This window comes from Clupea harengus, chromosome 14 (assembly GCF_900700415.2).
Source record: "Clupea harengus chromosome 14, Ch_v2.0.2, whole genome shotgun sequence".
Taxonomy (NCBI): domain Eukaryota; kingdom Metazoa; phylum Chordata; class Actinopteri; order Clupeiformes; family Clupeidae; genus Clupea; species Clupea harengus.
The window spans coordinates 6,538,107-6,555,431 of record NC_045165.1 but is presented as its reverse complement, the minus strand read 5'-3'; the positions used below and the strand labels follow the sequence as shown (position 1 = coordinate 6,555,431).

Sequence of the window (17,325 nt, the reverse complement as noted above, 5' to 3'; positions counted from 1 at the left end):
CCCAGAACTGCCGCCCCAGTTGGTTCCCTGTTGTCGCATCAGGACACACCATTGGCTCCCCTGCAATGCAATGCCCAGCTGCGTCATCGCAGTACAGAGTACCCTCAAGTTTTTCCATATTTGTTGCGGACGCCTTGCCAGCACGCTGTACGAGCGGCGGGTACGCTCGCGCATAGAGTACATTCAGATCAGGACGCGTGTTTAGTGGCAGGTCACCAGCCCCCGTTATGTAATTTGGCGCAGTTTGAGTGGTGTGCTGCCTGCCGTGAAAGAGAACAGCATTACCTTACACACGCTCCCACGACGACATTAACGGCATGAATATTAATGTTTATGTCAACAATGTTAAATAAACAGGTTTACACCAATTGGTTTAGTAAGTGGTAATAACAAGTATTATAACAAGTGGTACAACGTGGGTAAAGGTAGAATGGTCAGTCCATGGGAAGGGAAAAGTAAAGTATGCCACTCTGTGTTGACCCGTTTTTAGTCTGCCGTCCAAAAAAAGCCTGTGTGGCCAGGGGTAGATAGGCTATTACAATTCTGTATTCACCACGTACAGTAAAGAATGTAGCAGTACACTTTCCCCCAATAGCCATCATCCATGTTTTTGTATACAAACGATAGTGTTACTGTACCGTGTTTTAATAATGCCTGTAGCTACTGATAAACAGCAGTCGGAAACTATATCAGATCTTTTTGTAATCCAAAAGCGCTATCTCGGATTAATATTGTGACATCTGTTCATAGTTTGTGATCTGTACATAACATTGCATGCACGACTTAGATGAGGCTCAGTTATGAGTTTGATATGCAGGTAATTAACACATCAAACTCCACACAATTAAAGAACAGGTTGGCAAAAGTCTGAATTATTTGCTGGGAAACAAATTAAGAGATTTTTTAATATAATAACATGGGCAATCATACAGTTCTGTAGCCTTTTCAGTCATATAACTATTTTTTTGTCTGACCGTTATGGCTATTACCAAAAAATAGTAAATGCCATCACTCAAACTGGTAGGTTCCTTTCTATTGGGAAATGAACCAGCCATCCTACTACACAGACAGTGCAGGGGGGTGTGAGGGGATAAATTATACAGTACTTCAACTGTCCAGAAGGAGGCCCCACTTTACCATATACTGTACTAATCTGGAGGACGGTAAAGATGTTACTCGATGACATATTTTTCACTAGAACACTGAAAAAAAGACGACTCTGTGTTCTGTCTTAAATCCGGCCCTCCCCATGAACCTTTGAGGAATTAAGACTTTGTTAAGCCCTTCCCCCATCATCCCAAGGTTTTTATCTGGGCCATTGGGTTTAATTTTAAACAGACTGAAGTTACCTGGAGTGAGACTTCCGACCACAATGAATCAGAATTGGTCATTAGTCTCTCAAGAAAACGTTATATTAATGGATCTAATCTATGGAACTAATCTATTGATCTAATCTATGTATCTGAAAAGTTTACAGACACTGACACTATCTTCATGGCTTTCAAAGTATAAGAACGTTTAAGAGCGGATAAAATCACATATTTCCATGGAAGTATTAGGTTAAGAAGTAATATTGGTTTTAACAACCATTGTCAGCTATGTTCTTGTAGAATGATAACCTAGCCACTGACAAGGTCCAAAACCAATATACAAGCTTCATTATGTCTGTGAAGTGGATACAGTCTGGCCGCCACTTTTAAACCCTTAACTATATGTGAATTTATCGGGGATCAGCATACAAATGTGTGGAACATTTCCAGTCCAGTACACAAACATGCCTATGAGGCTACAAGTCCAGTCCACAAGCATGCACATCTGGTGCAGTGGAACATGTGCTTCTTTTATCCATGGAGCAGTGAGTCTTCACTGTTGTGGTGAATAAATCCGGTCCTCACATGCAGCTATTGTACCGCTGCTTCTTTTACTAATTATTTTAGTAATATATATACTCATGTAGCACCTATTCATTAGAGAGGAAAGTCGGAAAAGGAGAGGTTGTGGGGAAGCACAGAGTTAAAATGACAAGCTTCATCAAACACAGATGCAGGTTGATGCTGTACCTTTGAAATCCAGATAATGTCGATTATGTGTAAATGTTCTGTACTAGGCAAGTCATTTCATCATCATCATTGTTTATTCAGGGAGAATTGACTGAGCACAGGCCTCTTTTGCAGCAATGCCCTGATTGAGGCTACACAATACATACAACAATCAATAAACAAACCATAACAAAACAAAACAGACAAAATAAATAAACAAAACACATTAAACAACTCAGAAATTAAGTATAAAAAAACTAACATAAAGTAAAAATAATTAAATCAGAGAATCATTTAAAACGACAGCATTGAGGCACATCCTTAGCATCTAAAATGCTCTTAAATTGGTATGTATATTATATATACATTTGTATATGTTCAGTAGGTACAGAATTCTACAAGCCCCTATAAAAGCCTCTTTTAAAATATTGAGTTTGTGCATTTTCAACATTTCAATGATGTAATGACGTAATTACGAAATGCTTTTAGCTGAGACACACCATCTTGCTTGCTTGACGAACCCAAAAGGGTATTAAAGAAAACAAATACAAATGTTTCTCGATGATCCTCCCGTTCAGCTCTGTCAGGGAGGGATTCATCGTGGCGTGGGCACGAAGACACCCGCAGCTCACTGGATCAAGGGACTCCAACGTGTCCAGTGCCGGGATAGCCGTGAGGATGGGGAGGAAGTGGACGGATAGCAGCCGTGAGGAGGCACAGGGCCCTGCTTGGGAGCGTGGCACAGGGAGCGTGGCACAGCGAGTGTGGCACTGGGCCCTGCTAGGGAGCGTGGCACAGGGCTGGGACGGACTTCAGGAGCTCAAGGCGCATGAGTGGAAGAGGGCGAGTGATCAGGAGCTGGTGGAGTAATGTCGCAGTAACAGGTCGAGTACCAGGTGCATGCCAGTGGAGGTACCAGGTGCGTGCCAGTGGAGGCGGGTGGTTGAGGTAGGTGCATGCCAGCGGAGGCGGGTGGTTGGGGGCTCGCAAGTCATTCCCTCAGCAAGGCCTATGGATCCCTGGGCATCACAGGAGCAAGCAGGAGAAGAGCCTTCAGCAACATGGAGGGGGCAGAGAAAGTGTCTAGATGGCTCTGGCTGAAAAGGGGTGACCAGTGGGGTCAGTAGAACGCCATTTCAAGTCAAGGCTTGATCAATCCTGATCGAATCACCTGGACGAGGGTGTCTGTTGTGAGACCTAAAACGCCTGAAGACTCCAGGATACAACACTGGTGATGTGTTCAAGTTTATGCATCAGAAGATGGATGGAAAAACTGGTGTGCATCGGTATGTGAAACATTTATTAATTCAGTCTAAATTAAATGCAGCCTCTGCAAATGTTATAGTCTGGCGGTTTTTGCAATTGCAACACACCCAGTTTTCTAAATATTCAAGGAGGAACATGCGTTGTGCAAATTTGCAGGAAGGGAAATGATGCCCTCTTTTTCTGTTCTTTGCAACATATTGCACAACTTAACTTGACTTGAACATGTTCAATCTTGCAGTACAATCTTGCAGTTTCTGCAATCTTCGAACCCAGTGATGTGCAAATCAAAGGGAATTTTAATGTTTAATGCTAACTATTTACACTACACATTTTTGGCATGGCTAATGTGCTATAAAGCTTCTGGTCAGCAGCATCAACACATCTCAGCTAGTCAGCTACAAACGAGATGGGGAGAAATAAACCCATGTCTGGACTGTGTACAATATGTCAAAGAATTTTTTTCCTTCTCGTTGGTAAAGCCTGCACTGTTTGAATTCATGTTGTGTGTAGTTCCATGTCAGATTTTGTGACAGTGAAATGCATTTGCGTGATATGATAATTTACCATGTTCAACATGTCGCTCTCTCGGTGTGAACATCAACGCAGGTTAGCCTTTGTGAAGAATGTTATTCCAGTAGTCAAATAAACACAGGAGAAGACCAAGGAGCACTGTGGTTGAAGACTGAAGATGCACTGTGCACGGGGAAAGCCTGGAGCAAGATAGAGACGCCCTACACTGGGCAAATACATCAAGGAATCCTGTTCTCAGCCCATGTCTTTGGTGCTCTTGGCCCCAACAGTTAGAACGATGACTGAGCTCGGCGTTCTCCTACTGGAGGGATCAACATTCTATGATTCAACGCTTCTGACATGACTGGTGGCACACAAGGTGATGCACAGAGTGGCATCCATCCCAAAGACGGAGGTGTCTTCAGCTTTCCCCAGTAAATACATGGTCTGTCTACCCAATCTTATTTGCCCTCAGATTCTTCTCTGCAAGTCTCTTATTCCAAGTTATTCAACATATAAAGTAATAACACAAAGCATACAGCACAAACAAACTTCCACTGTGTTCAGGAGACATGTTAATGCATGTTAAGCATGTCTTTTCTAGGACCAGTACTGATTTCTAGAATCATTGCTGATACCAACCAGTGGTCGTTGATGAATTGCTCCATGATTTAACCACTTCCAATATAACCCACTTGCAACAAATAAGAGGACATGTGGGCGACAGTGGTAGACAGGGCGACAGTGGTACAGTGGTAGATAAGTCGTTTAGTAATCAGAAGGTTGCTAGTTCGATTCCCTGTCGAAGCGTCCTTGAGCAAGACACTGAATCCCTAATTGCTCCTAATGTGCAGTGTGCCATCAGTGTATATGTAAAATGTGTATACATTGTAAGTCGCACATGTGTAAGTCGCTTTGGATAAAAGCGTCTGCTAAATGACTAAATGTAAATGTTCTCTGCAGGAATCTCTTTTTCAGGAACTTCAGGTCTACATGCATGCCAACCAAACTGCTGCAACAACTGATATGTTCTCATTGTTGTGAAGTGGCCCATTTTACTCATTTAACTCCATTTAAAAGGCAGTATTACAATTTCGAGCTGAAAGTCTTTGCCATTTTCACATTATTGTTATCCCTACAGTAATTTAATCATCATGTACTCTATGAGCTAGAATATCTTTGGTTGATATCTATGGTTGGTTAAAAGGATTATTTCGAAATGTTTCTTTTAATGCTGACAGTGCAGGTCTGAAACAATTAGTTACCATGTTAGGCAATATCTGGAGCATGAAAAAAAAACAGAGGAAGTCCATGACCCTCCTCTGGTGTCCACCCCTATTCCACCGGGTATTTAACTGCCCATGCCGTTCAGAGGTAAAAAAGAGCCTTTGCTACCTGCTGCATCAGCGTTACTCACTCAGTCTGACACCATGGTAAGTTTCGTTATTTCATTATGGTCTATCCATGGTATTGAAGTGATGCACACTGAGGGTTTCATCTTTGTTTCATGTTAAGGTCCCTGCAGCACTGCTTCTGGTGCTGTGCACATTGCCCTCCCTGGCTCATGCTTATTGCGTTAGAAGTCAGGATTTACCAGGTAACTATAACTTTAACAGATTTAAACTTAGGCACAAGGTTCACAAAGTACAATGTTCTATTAATATAATAAAAGAAAACACTGTTGTGTGAGTGCCATATGCAATGTGGGTTAAGCAGGGGCAAACATTAAAGGTCTCCTTGTTTTGATGATATCTTCCCACATTGTTTCTATTCAGAAATGGTGCGTGCCTGCAGGGATGGTGGGCAGTTGCACGAGGTAGGGACCAAATGGAGGACTAAGGACTGCATGGACTGCACCTGCGATGCCACTGGGATGAGCTGCTGCTCTGTGTAAGTTACCATTGCCACCTTCATTACCATTGCTGTCAAAAGGCATTTGATTAAATATATTATTTAAAAGGCCTGTACAATTCATAATCCAGGTTCATCTATACACACACTACTTTCCTTTAAACTGTTTATTTCACTCATTCCCTGCAAATAACACAACACATATAATATCTGTGGCACTGTTTAGCACTGTGGACTCTGTCTCAACTGTTTTTTTTTGTCTGAAATCTCTTATAAACATGGTTACCCTTGACTACGCCTCCAAGTCTGCATACATTCCAACCTGTTGCCACCTCTACACGAGCTGTATTAGATCCATTACATGAGCATTAGCTGTACAATATCAACTGCATGAAATCCAAAATGACTGTCAATGAAAGATCTTTTGTCTCTTTTTTTATGTCAGTGGGGCAACTTCAATATCATTTCCTGATGACTGCATGGAGGTGTATGACAAGGCAAACTGCCATCGCTATGCGGTTAAGAAGAATGATCCATCCATCAAATGTATGATTACTGGAGCAAGTGGAAAGTGATGAATTTGTTGCCACATCATCATTTCATTAGTAAATCACACAACAGTATAATGATTTTTGTGTCATGCTTTGACGTTTTTGATTGAAAAAATTGATAATGTGAATATAAGGTCCAAAAGGTATCACATATGTGATTAAAAATAAAGAAATCATTGAAAAGAAAGAAATAGTTTCTGATCATTTCTTATTCTCTCATAAAAAAAGAACAAAATTCTAACAAATTTAGAAGAATGTAACATGTCATGCTTTTGGTTTAAAGAGTACCAGTCTGTCAAAACAATCAATTACAAGAAGAACAGTTAGCTAGCAAGAATCAGTATGACATCAGTACATACACAACAGGCTTCTTCTAGATCACCCCATGAAGCAAAGAAATGCAAACAGACAAATGAACAAATAAATGTATTTCCTACATCAAGCTGCAAATGAATGGTTCAATGATGCATAATCTGACTTCAAAACACATGCCACTTGAAGTGCCTTTGAGAATATTAGTGCCCAATTTGATATGAACATGTTCATTTTTAAGAAATGTATCAACATATATAAAGCTTAATGGTGTTTTTTGGTACAGTGGTTATCGTCGATCTGGGTTCCTTTCCTGGACAGTCCTGGATGCCTATGTGTTTCTAAAGCTAAAAGTGTCTGCCAAATACCGGACCTTATCCTTTATATACAGTTAGAAATAATTTACAACAAACAAAAAAGTTGCAACTTTTTGAACAGTGCAATTTTGGTTTCTTTTCTTAAAAACTAGACAATCATGTGTCTTAAGTTTAATCAAGTTAATTCTACAAAGCAGGCGCTGTTTACTTGGTCACTCTGTCCACCTAGTGGAGAATTGCGAGAAACGCATGCCTGTTGTAGGTCCGCAAAAAGCAGTGCAGCATCAAAGTATAGAATCTAGATTGCATGCACTGGGACTAGATATACAAGAAATTATTTATTCGAAAGGGCGACTAAATACACTATTTAATGTCTTCCTTGTGTGATAAATATCCCATTTTAAGTTTACTTTAAGTCTAATTCTTCAAAGTGATCAACATCGTATCAGAACCTGATGTTCCAATAGGCTTCTTGGATTACTAAAATCATAATAAAAGGGAAAAAAAAGTAATAAAAGTAATAAACAAAAGCAAGCAGCAATCAGGGCAATTAGTTCCACTGCCTGTACGGAATAGTGTGGAAGTAGTGGCTGTGCGTTCAAGGTTTATTTGCTTGAACCATCAACAAACAATAGTTAAATCAGCTTTTTGGAAAAGGCATATCTTGTAGGTCAGCTCTGGTCTATGCTACACAATCATGTTGATTACCATCCTCTGCTGTAAGTCAAAGTGTAGCTGGGTTAAATGTCACGCAGCGCTCAATGGTGATATGAGGCTGTAAGGCAAAACAAAAAGTAAACTCTGCAACATTTGTTTTTCTATCGCGTAGTTAGGAATCCATTATCTACAGAATTATCATTCCCAGAAAATACAGCAGAGTCTTTTGTGCCAGCACTCAGCCCCCACCCAGCTTGTGTAGTCCAATGCATCATTCTAGGTTAATGTAGTTAGTGTGACAGGTTTAAGTTTCTCTTTAAATCTTTTTTGGGGCTAAACAGTGTTCTATACATACATATTCTATACATACTCTCATAGTTTGTTCTTGAGATCGCAATGCTGAGTCAACCCAAGCCCGACCAGAGATCCTCCGTCTCTCTCGTTTGGTGAGGAGGTTGAGGCCAGGGGATTTCCCTGGGGTGATCAGTCCCCTACTGGTTCCGGGTCAAGGCATCTCAGTAATGCGAAATCAGTCCTTTAATTACATAAATTATGACTATAAATATCTGTGTTTTACCCATTGTAAAAAGTTCGTCCAACCTCACAGAAATAACTATGTTTTGTCTCTTAAGGAGACCGGAATTTACCTCAGCCCCCAGGAGTATCTCTAACTCTAGCAAATTCTTTAGTATATCTAAAACAGTTAGCATCAACCCCACAGGAAAACACGAGGTAAAGGGAAAGGAGGAAAGAAGTTAGTCTCTAACTCCTACAGAAAACACACAACGGAGTCTCCTCATACACACCGGAGCAGGAATCTCTCTATTCTTTCATTAGGAAAGAATTATATTCTCTACCATCAGGTATCTCCACATACACATCGGAGCAGGAATCTCTCAGTCAATCAAATGACTCTGTTCCACATAAAAATAACTATGTTTTGCCTCTTAAGGAGACTGGGCTGTACCTCAGCACCCAGAGCTTACTCTAGTAAATTCTTTAGTATATCTAAAACAGTTTCAACCCCACAGGAAAACACAAGGTAAAGGGAAAGGAGGAAAGAAGTTAGTCTCTAACTCCTCCAGAAAAACAAACACAGGAGCATCTCTACTACTCTTTCAGGAGGAAAGAAGTTAGTCTCCAAGAGTCCTGGAAAACAACAAACACAAGAGCCCTTTCAAGAGTCCTGGAAAACAAAAACACAGGAGCCCTCTACTACTCTTTCAGGAGGCAAGAAGTTAGTCTCCAATAGTCCTGGAAAACAAAAACACAGGAGCCCTCTACTACTCTTTCAGGAGGAAAGACGTTAGTCTCCAAGAGTCCTGGAAAACAACAAACACAGGAGCCCTCTACTACCCTTTCAGGAGGAAAGAAGTTAGTCTCCAAGAGTCCTGGCTATGTTTGCCCTCTGGCGCTACCAGAGGACCGGAGATAGCTCTCCTGGAATATACCTCAGCGTATACCCTTGACTATGCTTTTGTCTCTTATGGAGACCGGCTTTGCCTCTTAAGGAGACCGGAATATACCTCAGCGTATATTCCTCGCTTTTGTAAACCGGAGATAGCTCTCCCAAAGAATATACTCACATACAGCTCAGAGTCCAATCACTAGTCCCATCAGATTCCGTCACTCTCGGCTCACCTCGCTGGCAGGCTCTGGCCTCCTTCCAATTCAAGTTGGAGGACTTTAGAAAAAAGAGTCTTGTACTCCCCCATACGGTTCAGGTCCTGATGATTAGCCCAGCGAGGAAAGCCGATGAGGTTGTTGGAATCCCGGACACAAGCCCCCAATTATGTTAGGTGAAAATTCACCCTAGTTACCTCAGGACTCCGGAGCTGCATATAAGTATATTTATTAGACAAACAACAATTGCAATCGGGCTCACCCCCAGCACAAGGCTGAAAGTGAAGCCATGATAAACACATCGCACAAGGTTTATGGGCCATTCTACCGAATTGGTGCAAAGTCAGGTTGGAAATATTTTGAAAATTTGTATGTTTTATTCCCAAAACTTTGTCCGTATATATATTGTACCATATCTACAGTACACATATCTAGTAAATGAACCGTCAATTTTTATATTGTATTTTCAGAATGTGTTGGAATGTTTTTCCTCTCCCAAAAATTGTCACTACCGAAACATAGTAATAAACTATAGTAAAAACGTATTATTATTAACCTGTTCAGATTGTGTTTCCTTCCCTTCTCTGAAGAGTATTTTTACAAATATTTCTTGAAGGTTTTCACAATGAAATCAATAAAAATGAAATTTTTACCAAATTTCAAAGTTCAATTTATACAATTCATCAAAATCTAAGTGCAATATTTCTTTGTAAAATGCAAAATACTGATCACATTGATTCCAGAGTTGATGATTGATGAAATTGAACATACATTAAACCAATCAGTATCATAACATTTTAGTTGATAACTCAATGAACTCAATATACTTTATTTTTTACAAAACATCCAGTGTTTCAGTAGTGACTGCACTGTTTCGGTAGTGACAGCACTGTTTCGGTAGTGACCACAGTATTTTGTTTGCAAGGTTGTATCATATTTCCTCAACCATATTGCTTAATCTTAACTCATACCATGCTTTAGGTTGGGAATATTAAAAACACAAATGTTTTGTGCTTTTGCTGTCTTTTCCTCCATGATTTTCTGACCTTCTTTTGCTCCCTGTTGGATAAATCACTGATACATTTCAACTTTCCTTCTTCCTTTCGTTTCTTTTTTCTTTTTCTTTCTCTTTCCTTCCTTAAATATTCTTGGTGTTTCACTGGGTCATCCCTCACTCTTTGTCGGTATTCTCTCAGCCTCTCTGCTCCACTTTTTCCTTTTGGCATTGTGGTGTCTTATGATTCTTTCTCTCCTGAACCATTTCAGATAGAAATCAGCATTATCTACATCTTTACCATTTAGTCCACATAACACATTTCAAAATGATGGGATTGAACTACTTACCATTCCATTTTGTCACTACTGAAACTTTACCATATGTTTTGGTAGTGACTGTTTCGGTAGTGACTGTTTCGGTAGTGACAATTCTAGCTAAATTTGAGCATAAATAAATAATTCTAGCAAGCACATGGCTATCAAACACATCTTTGAAGAGGTGTACACACAAACAAACATAATACTTTGCATAAAACCCCAAAAAGTTTACTTAATTGAAGAAACAAAGGTGTTCGGTAATGACAATTCTTAAGGTTACACACTGATTTTCAGACTTTGGAACACATTTATATCAAAAGTATGGGATCTAGCTACTTACCATTCAGCCATGAGGGACAGGGATGCAGTATCACTGCCTGGTTATAAATGCAGGGGTTTGGCTAAAAAAACAGGCTCAGCCAACGGACTAAAACTCCTGTGTTTCGGTAGTGACATGAAAACTATGGACATGATTTTTCGATGAGGTTGTTGGAATCCCGGACACAAGCCCCCAATTATGTTAGGTGAAAATTCACCCTAGTTACCTCAGGACTCCGGAGCTGCATATAAGTATATTTATTAGACAAACAACAATTGCAATCGGGCTCACCCCCAGCACAAGGCTGAAAGTGAAGCCATGATAAACACATCGCACAAGGTTTATGGGCCATTCTACCGAATTGGTGCAAAGTCAGGTTGGAAATATTTTGAAAATTTGTATGTTTTATTCCCAAAACTTTGTCCGTATATATATTGTACCATATCTACAGTACACATATCTAGTAAATGAACCGTCAATTTTTATATTGTATTTTCAGAATGTGTTGGAATGTTTTTCCTCTCCCAAAAATTGTCACTACCGAAACATAGTAATAAACTATAGTAAAAACGTATTATTATTAACCTGTTCAGATTGTGTTTCCTTCCCTTCTCTGAAGAGTATTTTTACAAATATTTCTTGAAGGTTTTCACAATGAAATCAATAAAAATGAAATTTTTACCAAATTTCAAAGTTCAATTTATACAATTCATCAAAATCTAAGTGCAATATTTCTTTGTAAAATGCAAAATACTGATCACATTGATTCCAGAGTTGATGATTGATGAAATTGAACATACATTAAACCAATCAGTATCATAACATTTTAGTTGATAACTCAATGAACTCAATATACTTTATTTTTTACAAAACATCCAGTGTTTCAGTAGTGACTGCACTGTTTCGGTAGTGACAGCACTGTTTCGGTAGTGACCACAGTATTTTGTTTGCAAGGTTGTATCATATTTCCTCAACCATATTGCTTAATCTTAACTCATACCATGCTTTAGGTTGGAAATATTAAAAACACAAATGTTTTGTGCTTTTGCTGTCTTTTCCTCCATGATTTTCTGACCTTCTTTTGCTCCCTGTTGGATAAATCACTGATACATTTCAACTTTCCTTCTTCCTTTCGTTTCTTTTTTCTTTTTCTTTCTCTTTCCTTCCTTAAATATTCTTGGTGTTTCACTGGGTCATCCCTCACTCTTTGTCGGTATTCTCTCAGCCTCTCTGCTCCACTTTTTCCTTTTGGCATTGTGGTGTCTTATGATTCTTTCTCTCCTGAACCATTTCAGATAGAAATCAGCATTATCTACATCTTTACCATTTAGTCCACATAACACATTTCAAAATGATGGGATTGAACTACTTACCATTCCATTTTGTCACTACTGAAACTTTACCATATGTTTTGGTAGTGACTGTTTCGGTAGTGACTGTTTCGGTAGTGACAATTCTAGCTAAATTTGAGCATAAATAAATAATTCTAGCAAGCACATGGCTATCAAACACATCTTTGAAGAGGTGTACACACAAACAAACACAATACTTTGCATAAAACCCCAAAAAGTTTACTTAATTGAAGAAACAAAGGTGTTCGGTAATGACAATTCTTAAGGTTACACACTGATTTTCAGACTTTGGAACACATTTATATCAAAAGTATGGGATCTAGCTACTTACCATTCAGCCATGAGGGACAGGGATGCAGTATCACTGCCTGGTTATAAATGCAGGGGTTTGGCTAAAAAAACAGGCTCAGCCAACGGACTAAAACTCCTGTGTTTCGGTAGTGACATGAAAACTATGGACATGATTTTTTGAGTATAGTTTATTTTTTTTTAAATTAAACCCACAATAAATCTAAATCTTCTAAGTTCTGTTTAAACTTAATCATAAAGATCTTTGAAATTAGATCATTGAAATGTAAAAAGTGTTATTTTTGATAACTGAAATTTAGATGTCAGGGTTGGGGACAGCTACTTCCCAATAGAAAGTACCCTCATTTAATGTCTTGGGTTTAAATAGACCATAACATGTTCTTAGTAAATATCTATGTCTGAATACTTAATTGTTTTGTAAATAGTTTTTATTGTTGTGGGACCACACTTTGCACCAATTCGGTAGAATGGTGCGACAGAAGTTGAGCGCTCAGCAGAGATAACCACGTGGTGGATTTCTGACGTCCGAAGAAGCACAGTTCGACCCTTCTTATCACTTCTGGTCTAAACAGCTCTTGTACATATGCAGACTAAGTGGCACCTAATATTCTAAGTTACACACACAAACAGAAAAGCCATTTCATAAGCACATGATTCATACATTCTTAAGTAATTAACAGTGTTTGCAAATTATCTCCATCATACACATTTAACTATATAAATAGCTATTGGTGAATATTTTTTTCTGATTGTGGATAAACTTTGAGAATGAAAGCTACTGGGGATACAGTTTAAAAAAATTATAACGCCAGTTTTTTGGATTTAAGTCCTTTGTTCGACGAGGTCCGACGGGGCAGCGAAGGAAGTGAGGAGTATAGGGTGTAAAGCGAGAAATAGACACTGTACAATGTAAAAACCCTGTTATCAACACAACCCCATGCGCCAGACTCCTCCTCCGCCATCCGTTGGATCAACGCATTCCAACGCATACGTGTGAGTGCGCCGTCAGGCTGTAGCGGGTGTGTGAGTTCAAAGGGGGGTGGCCGCAGCAGGGTTCAGCACAGACGTGACGTATATTGCCATTTTCACATTATTGTTATTCCTACAGTAATTTAATCATCATGTACTCTATGAGCTAGAATGTATATGGTTGATGTTCAGTTAAAAGGATTCTTTCAAATGTTTCTTTTAATGCTGACAGTGCTGGTCTGAAATAATTAGTTACCACGTTAGGTAATATCAGGAGCATGGGGGAAAAAAAAGAGGAAGTCCCTGACCCTCCTCTGGTGTCCACCCCTATTCCACCGGGTATTTAACTGCCCATACCGTTCAGAGGTAAAACAGAGCCTTTGCTACCTGCTGCATCAGCGTTACTCACTCAGTCTGACACCATGGTAAGTTTCGTTATTTCATTATGGTCTATCCATGGTATTGAAGTGATGCACACTGAGGGTTTCATCTTTGTTTCATGTAAAGGTCCCTGCAGCACTTCTTCTGGTGCTGTGCACATTGCCCTCCCTGGCTCATGCTTCATGTTTTAGTACTGAGGATTTACCAGGTAACTACAACTTTAACAGATTTAAACTTAGGTACAAGGTTCACAAAGTACAATGTTGTTTTCATTTAATAAAAGAAAACAAAGTGAAAACACTGTTTTGAGAATGCAATGTGGGTTTTACATTTACATTTACATTTAGTCATTTAGCAGACGCTTTTGTCCAAAGCGACGTACAAGGGAGAGAATATTCAAGCTACGAGCAATAGAACCTGGTGTAACAATAAATAAATACTACTTTACATAAGAAATATAACAAAATGAAATAAAAAAGAAAGAAAGAAGTGCAGAAATGTAACTGCTGTAATTGCAAGTTACGCACTAGTCGAAGTGCCAGTAGGTTAAGGGGTTAAGCAGGGGCCACCATCAAAGGTCTCCTTGTTTTGATAATATCTTCCCACATTGTTTCTATTCAGAAATGGTGCGTGCCTGCAGGGATCGTGGACAGTTGCACGAGGTAGGGACCAAATGGAGGACTAAGGACTGCATGCGCTGCACCTGCTCTGCCACTGGGATGAGCTGCTGCTCTGTGTAAGTTACCATTGCTGTCTAAAGGCATTTGATTAAATATATTATTTAAAATGCCTGTACAATTCAAAATTCAGGTTAATCTCTACACACACTACTCTACTTTAAACTATTTATTTCACTCACTCCCTGCAAATAACACAAACCATATAATATCTGTGGCACGGTTTAGCACTGGATTCAAATTTTCTGGTTAGGGAAGTCATTGAAACTAATTTTTACTATGTGTGTCGACCCCCGTTTTGTCTGAAATCTCTTATAAACAAATGGAGTTGTCATAGCTGTGGTGCCTGCATGGTTTCCCTTGACCACGCCTCCAAGTTTGCATACATTCCAACCTGTTGCCACCTCTACACGAGCTGTATTAGATGCATTACATGAGCATTAGCTGTACAATATCATCTGCATGAAATCCAAAGTGACTGTCAATGAAAGATCTTTTGTCTCTTTTTTTATGTCAGCGGGGCAACTTCAATATCATTTCCTGATGACTGCATGGAGGTGTATGACGAGGCAAACTGCCATCGCTATGCGGTTAAGAAGAATGATAAATCCATCCAATGTATGATAACTGGAGCAATTGGAAAGTGATGAATTTGTTGCCACAACATCATTTTATTAGTAAATCACACAACAGTATAATTCATTTTGTGTCATGCTGTGTCATTTTTGATTGAAAAAATTGATAATGTGAATATAAGGTCCAAAAGGTGATTAAAAATAAAGAAATCATTGAAAAGAAATAAATAGTTTCTGATCATTTCTTATTCTCTCATTAAAAAAATAACAAAATTCTAACAAATTTAGAAGAATGTAACATGTCATGCTTTTGGTTTAAATGGTACCAGTCTATCAAAACAATCAATTACAAGAACAGTTAGCTAGCAAGAATCAGTATGACAGCACAACCTGACATACACAACCAGCTTCTTCTAGATCACCACATGAGGCAAAGAAATGCACACAGACAAATGAACAAATAAATGTATTTCCTACCAATTATCAGAGATGGGCAGTATTTCAATTACTTGTATTTGAAATACATATTTCAATCACTTTGAGTATTTTGTAATTTGTATTTGATAGGGCTGATGAAAAATCGAACGTAATTTGTAACAAAATACTTTAGAGTGGAGTAATTTTGTATTTAAAATATTCAAAATACTTTCTCCAGTGTTTAGGCAGAAGGTGTTTTTCTGTCGGGTTCTACCACTAGACCGTCTGATATGCCTCTGAATGTCATTGTCGAATCAGGCAACAGTCAGGCAAAAGTGGTGCTTCAAATGCACCCCCCCCCCCCCCACCCCCCTTTTGGGGCAAAATGGAAATCGCCCTAGATATCTCTCATTGACTCTCATGTTAAATCCATTTTTTTTTTCAGAAAACAGGGCTGTGTTCGAAAACTTAGATAGCTGTCTTGATCCTTGTCAATTTATCTTCATTAGTACGCCGACTTAAAGAAGGTTCTTTCAAAGAGCGAATCGAGTTGTTGCACTGAACGTTAGCCATCTTGACAGAATGTGGCCGTGTCTATTACCGCGCACTTTACGAAGTACACTGCAATACAGTGCGTAGTGCACCCTAAGCACTTACATCTGTAGTGCGTTCTGTCGCTGATTAGTGTTGGCCCTGTTCGAAATGTCTTAAAATGCCTCCTTCCTTCCTTCCTACCTTCCTATTAAGGGAGCAGGGACTGTTTGAAATGTCTTAAACTTTCTCTTCCGCTTTAATAAGATACCTTGAAATACGTCACATAACGGTCATTTTTCAAGAGAGCATATGAGCTGCCTTGATGTCTCCATGGCAGCAGCTATTACCCATAACTCTCTGCGCCATTCCCTAACCAGAGACAAATTTAAAAAAAGATGGCGGATGAAATTGTCGAAGTTCCACAAAAGTATTTACCGATGTAAGTTTATTTGCTTTTTTTGGTCATTTTTTTTTTAAAGTTACCGAGAAATAAACAGTGTACTATGTAATTATGTCATGATTGATTAACAAAAATAGTCTGATTTCGTTAGCGATGTATCCGTTAGCCAGGTCGCTAACAGTAGAAAATAAGCACACACATCGTGATGACGTCACATATTGCCGTACATGTTGCCGTACATGCTATCTTAATAGACTGTTTGAAATCAACGGTTTTTGAGATACCTTCCCCCGAAAGGACCTGTCTCGTCAGACACCTGTCCAACAAGAGATCAAGGATTAAGACAGCTATCTAAGAATTCGAACACAGCCGTTGTCTCAAATGGAACACTGACGGACACAAATGTGCAAGCCTTTTACCCATAAATCTGTGCGCCAGCTTCCTCTGGCCAACTGGAAATTTTAAACAAAGATGGCGGACCATCTTTCTCGCTTAAATTTTTCAAAAGTTACAGAGAAATAGACACTGTACCATCAGATAACACCGTTATTGTAACCAGCAATAATGGTTGAAGTGATTTGCGAAGCGTCAGTCAGCCAACTTTCCAAACTGAAAAGCTGCCGAAAGGGCTCCTCCTCTTCCGCTACGTAGCCAAGATGGCGCCCGTTTAGGGTGAGTAGTGTCCATCGTTTCACACTGCATTTTTTGACCGTTTGCAGTGCGCCATCCGGGTACTTTCAGTGCCCTGATTTCTGCTGGTTCTGTCAGTGTGAATGCCCTAAGCACTGAAAGTCAGTGTTTGAAGTGTGCAAGTGCGTGGTAATAGACACGGCCTGTGACTTGATCAAAGCCGCATGACGTCCTTATACGAAATTACGTATGACGAAAGCACGGTGGGGCGAGCCCTCCCGGAAGCCATAGAGATTGCATTGAGAGCCCTGTTTTGTGAAAA

General features: G+C 39.5%; 1 protein-coding gene across 1 annotated transcript; it reads left to right on the top strand.

Moving 5' to 3' along the window:
* The first annotated feature begins 5,144 nt into the window (after nt 1-5,144).
* LOC116223481 (beta-microseminoprotein-like) lies at nt 5,145-6,404 on the top strand. The gene is made up of 4 exons (XM_031580404.1): nt 5,145-5,248; nt 5,331-5,412; nt 5,591-5,705; nt 6,112-6,404. Exons 1-4 carry the CDS (start codon nt 5,177-5,179, stop codon nt 6,239-6,241), a joined length of 399 nt encoding a protein of 132 aa, XP_031436264.1. The 5' UTR covers nt 5,145-5,176; the 3' UTR covers nt 6,242-6,404.
* The last annotated feature ends 10,921 nt before the right edge of the window (nt 6,405-17,325 follow it).

Bases quoted from the DNA above. Each gene is read 5' to 3' on its own strand.
- LOC116223481 (XM_031580404.1), top strand. From the start codon at position 5,177: ATGCCGTTCAGAGGTAAAAAAGAGCCTTTGCTACCTGCTGCATCAGCG. The intron at 5,249-5,330 runs GTAAGTTTCGTT...TTTCATGTTAAG, and splicing joins TCACTCAGTCTGACACCATG to GTCCCTGCAGCACTGCTTCT. The intron at 5,706-6,111 runs GTAAGTTACCAT...TTTTTATGTCAG, and splicing joins GGGATGAGCTGCTGCTCTGT to TGGGGCAACTTCAATATCAT.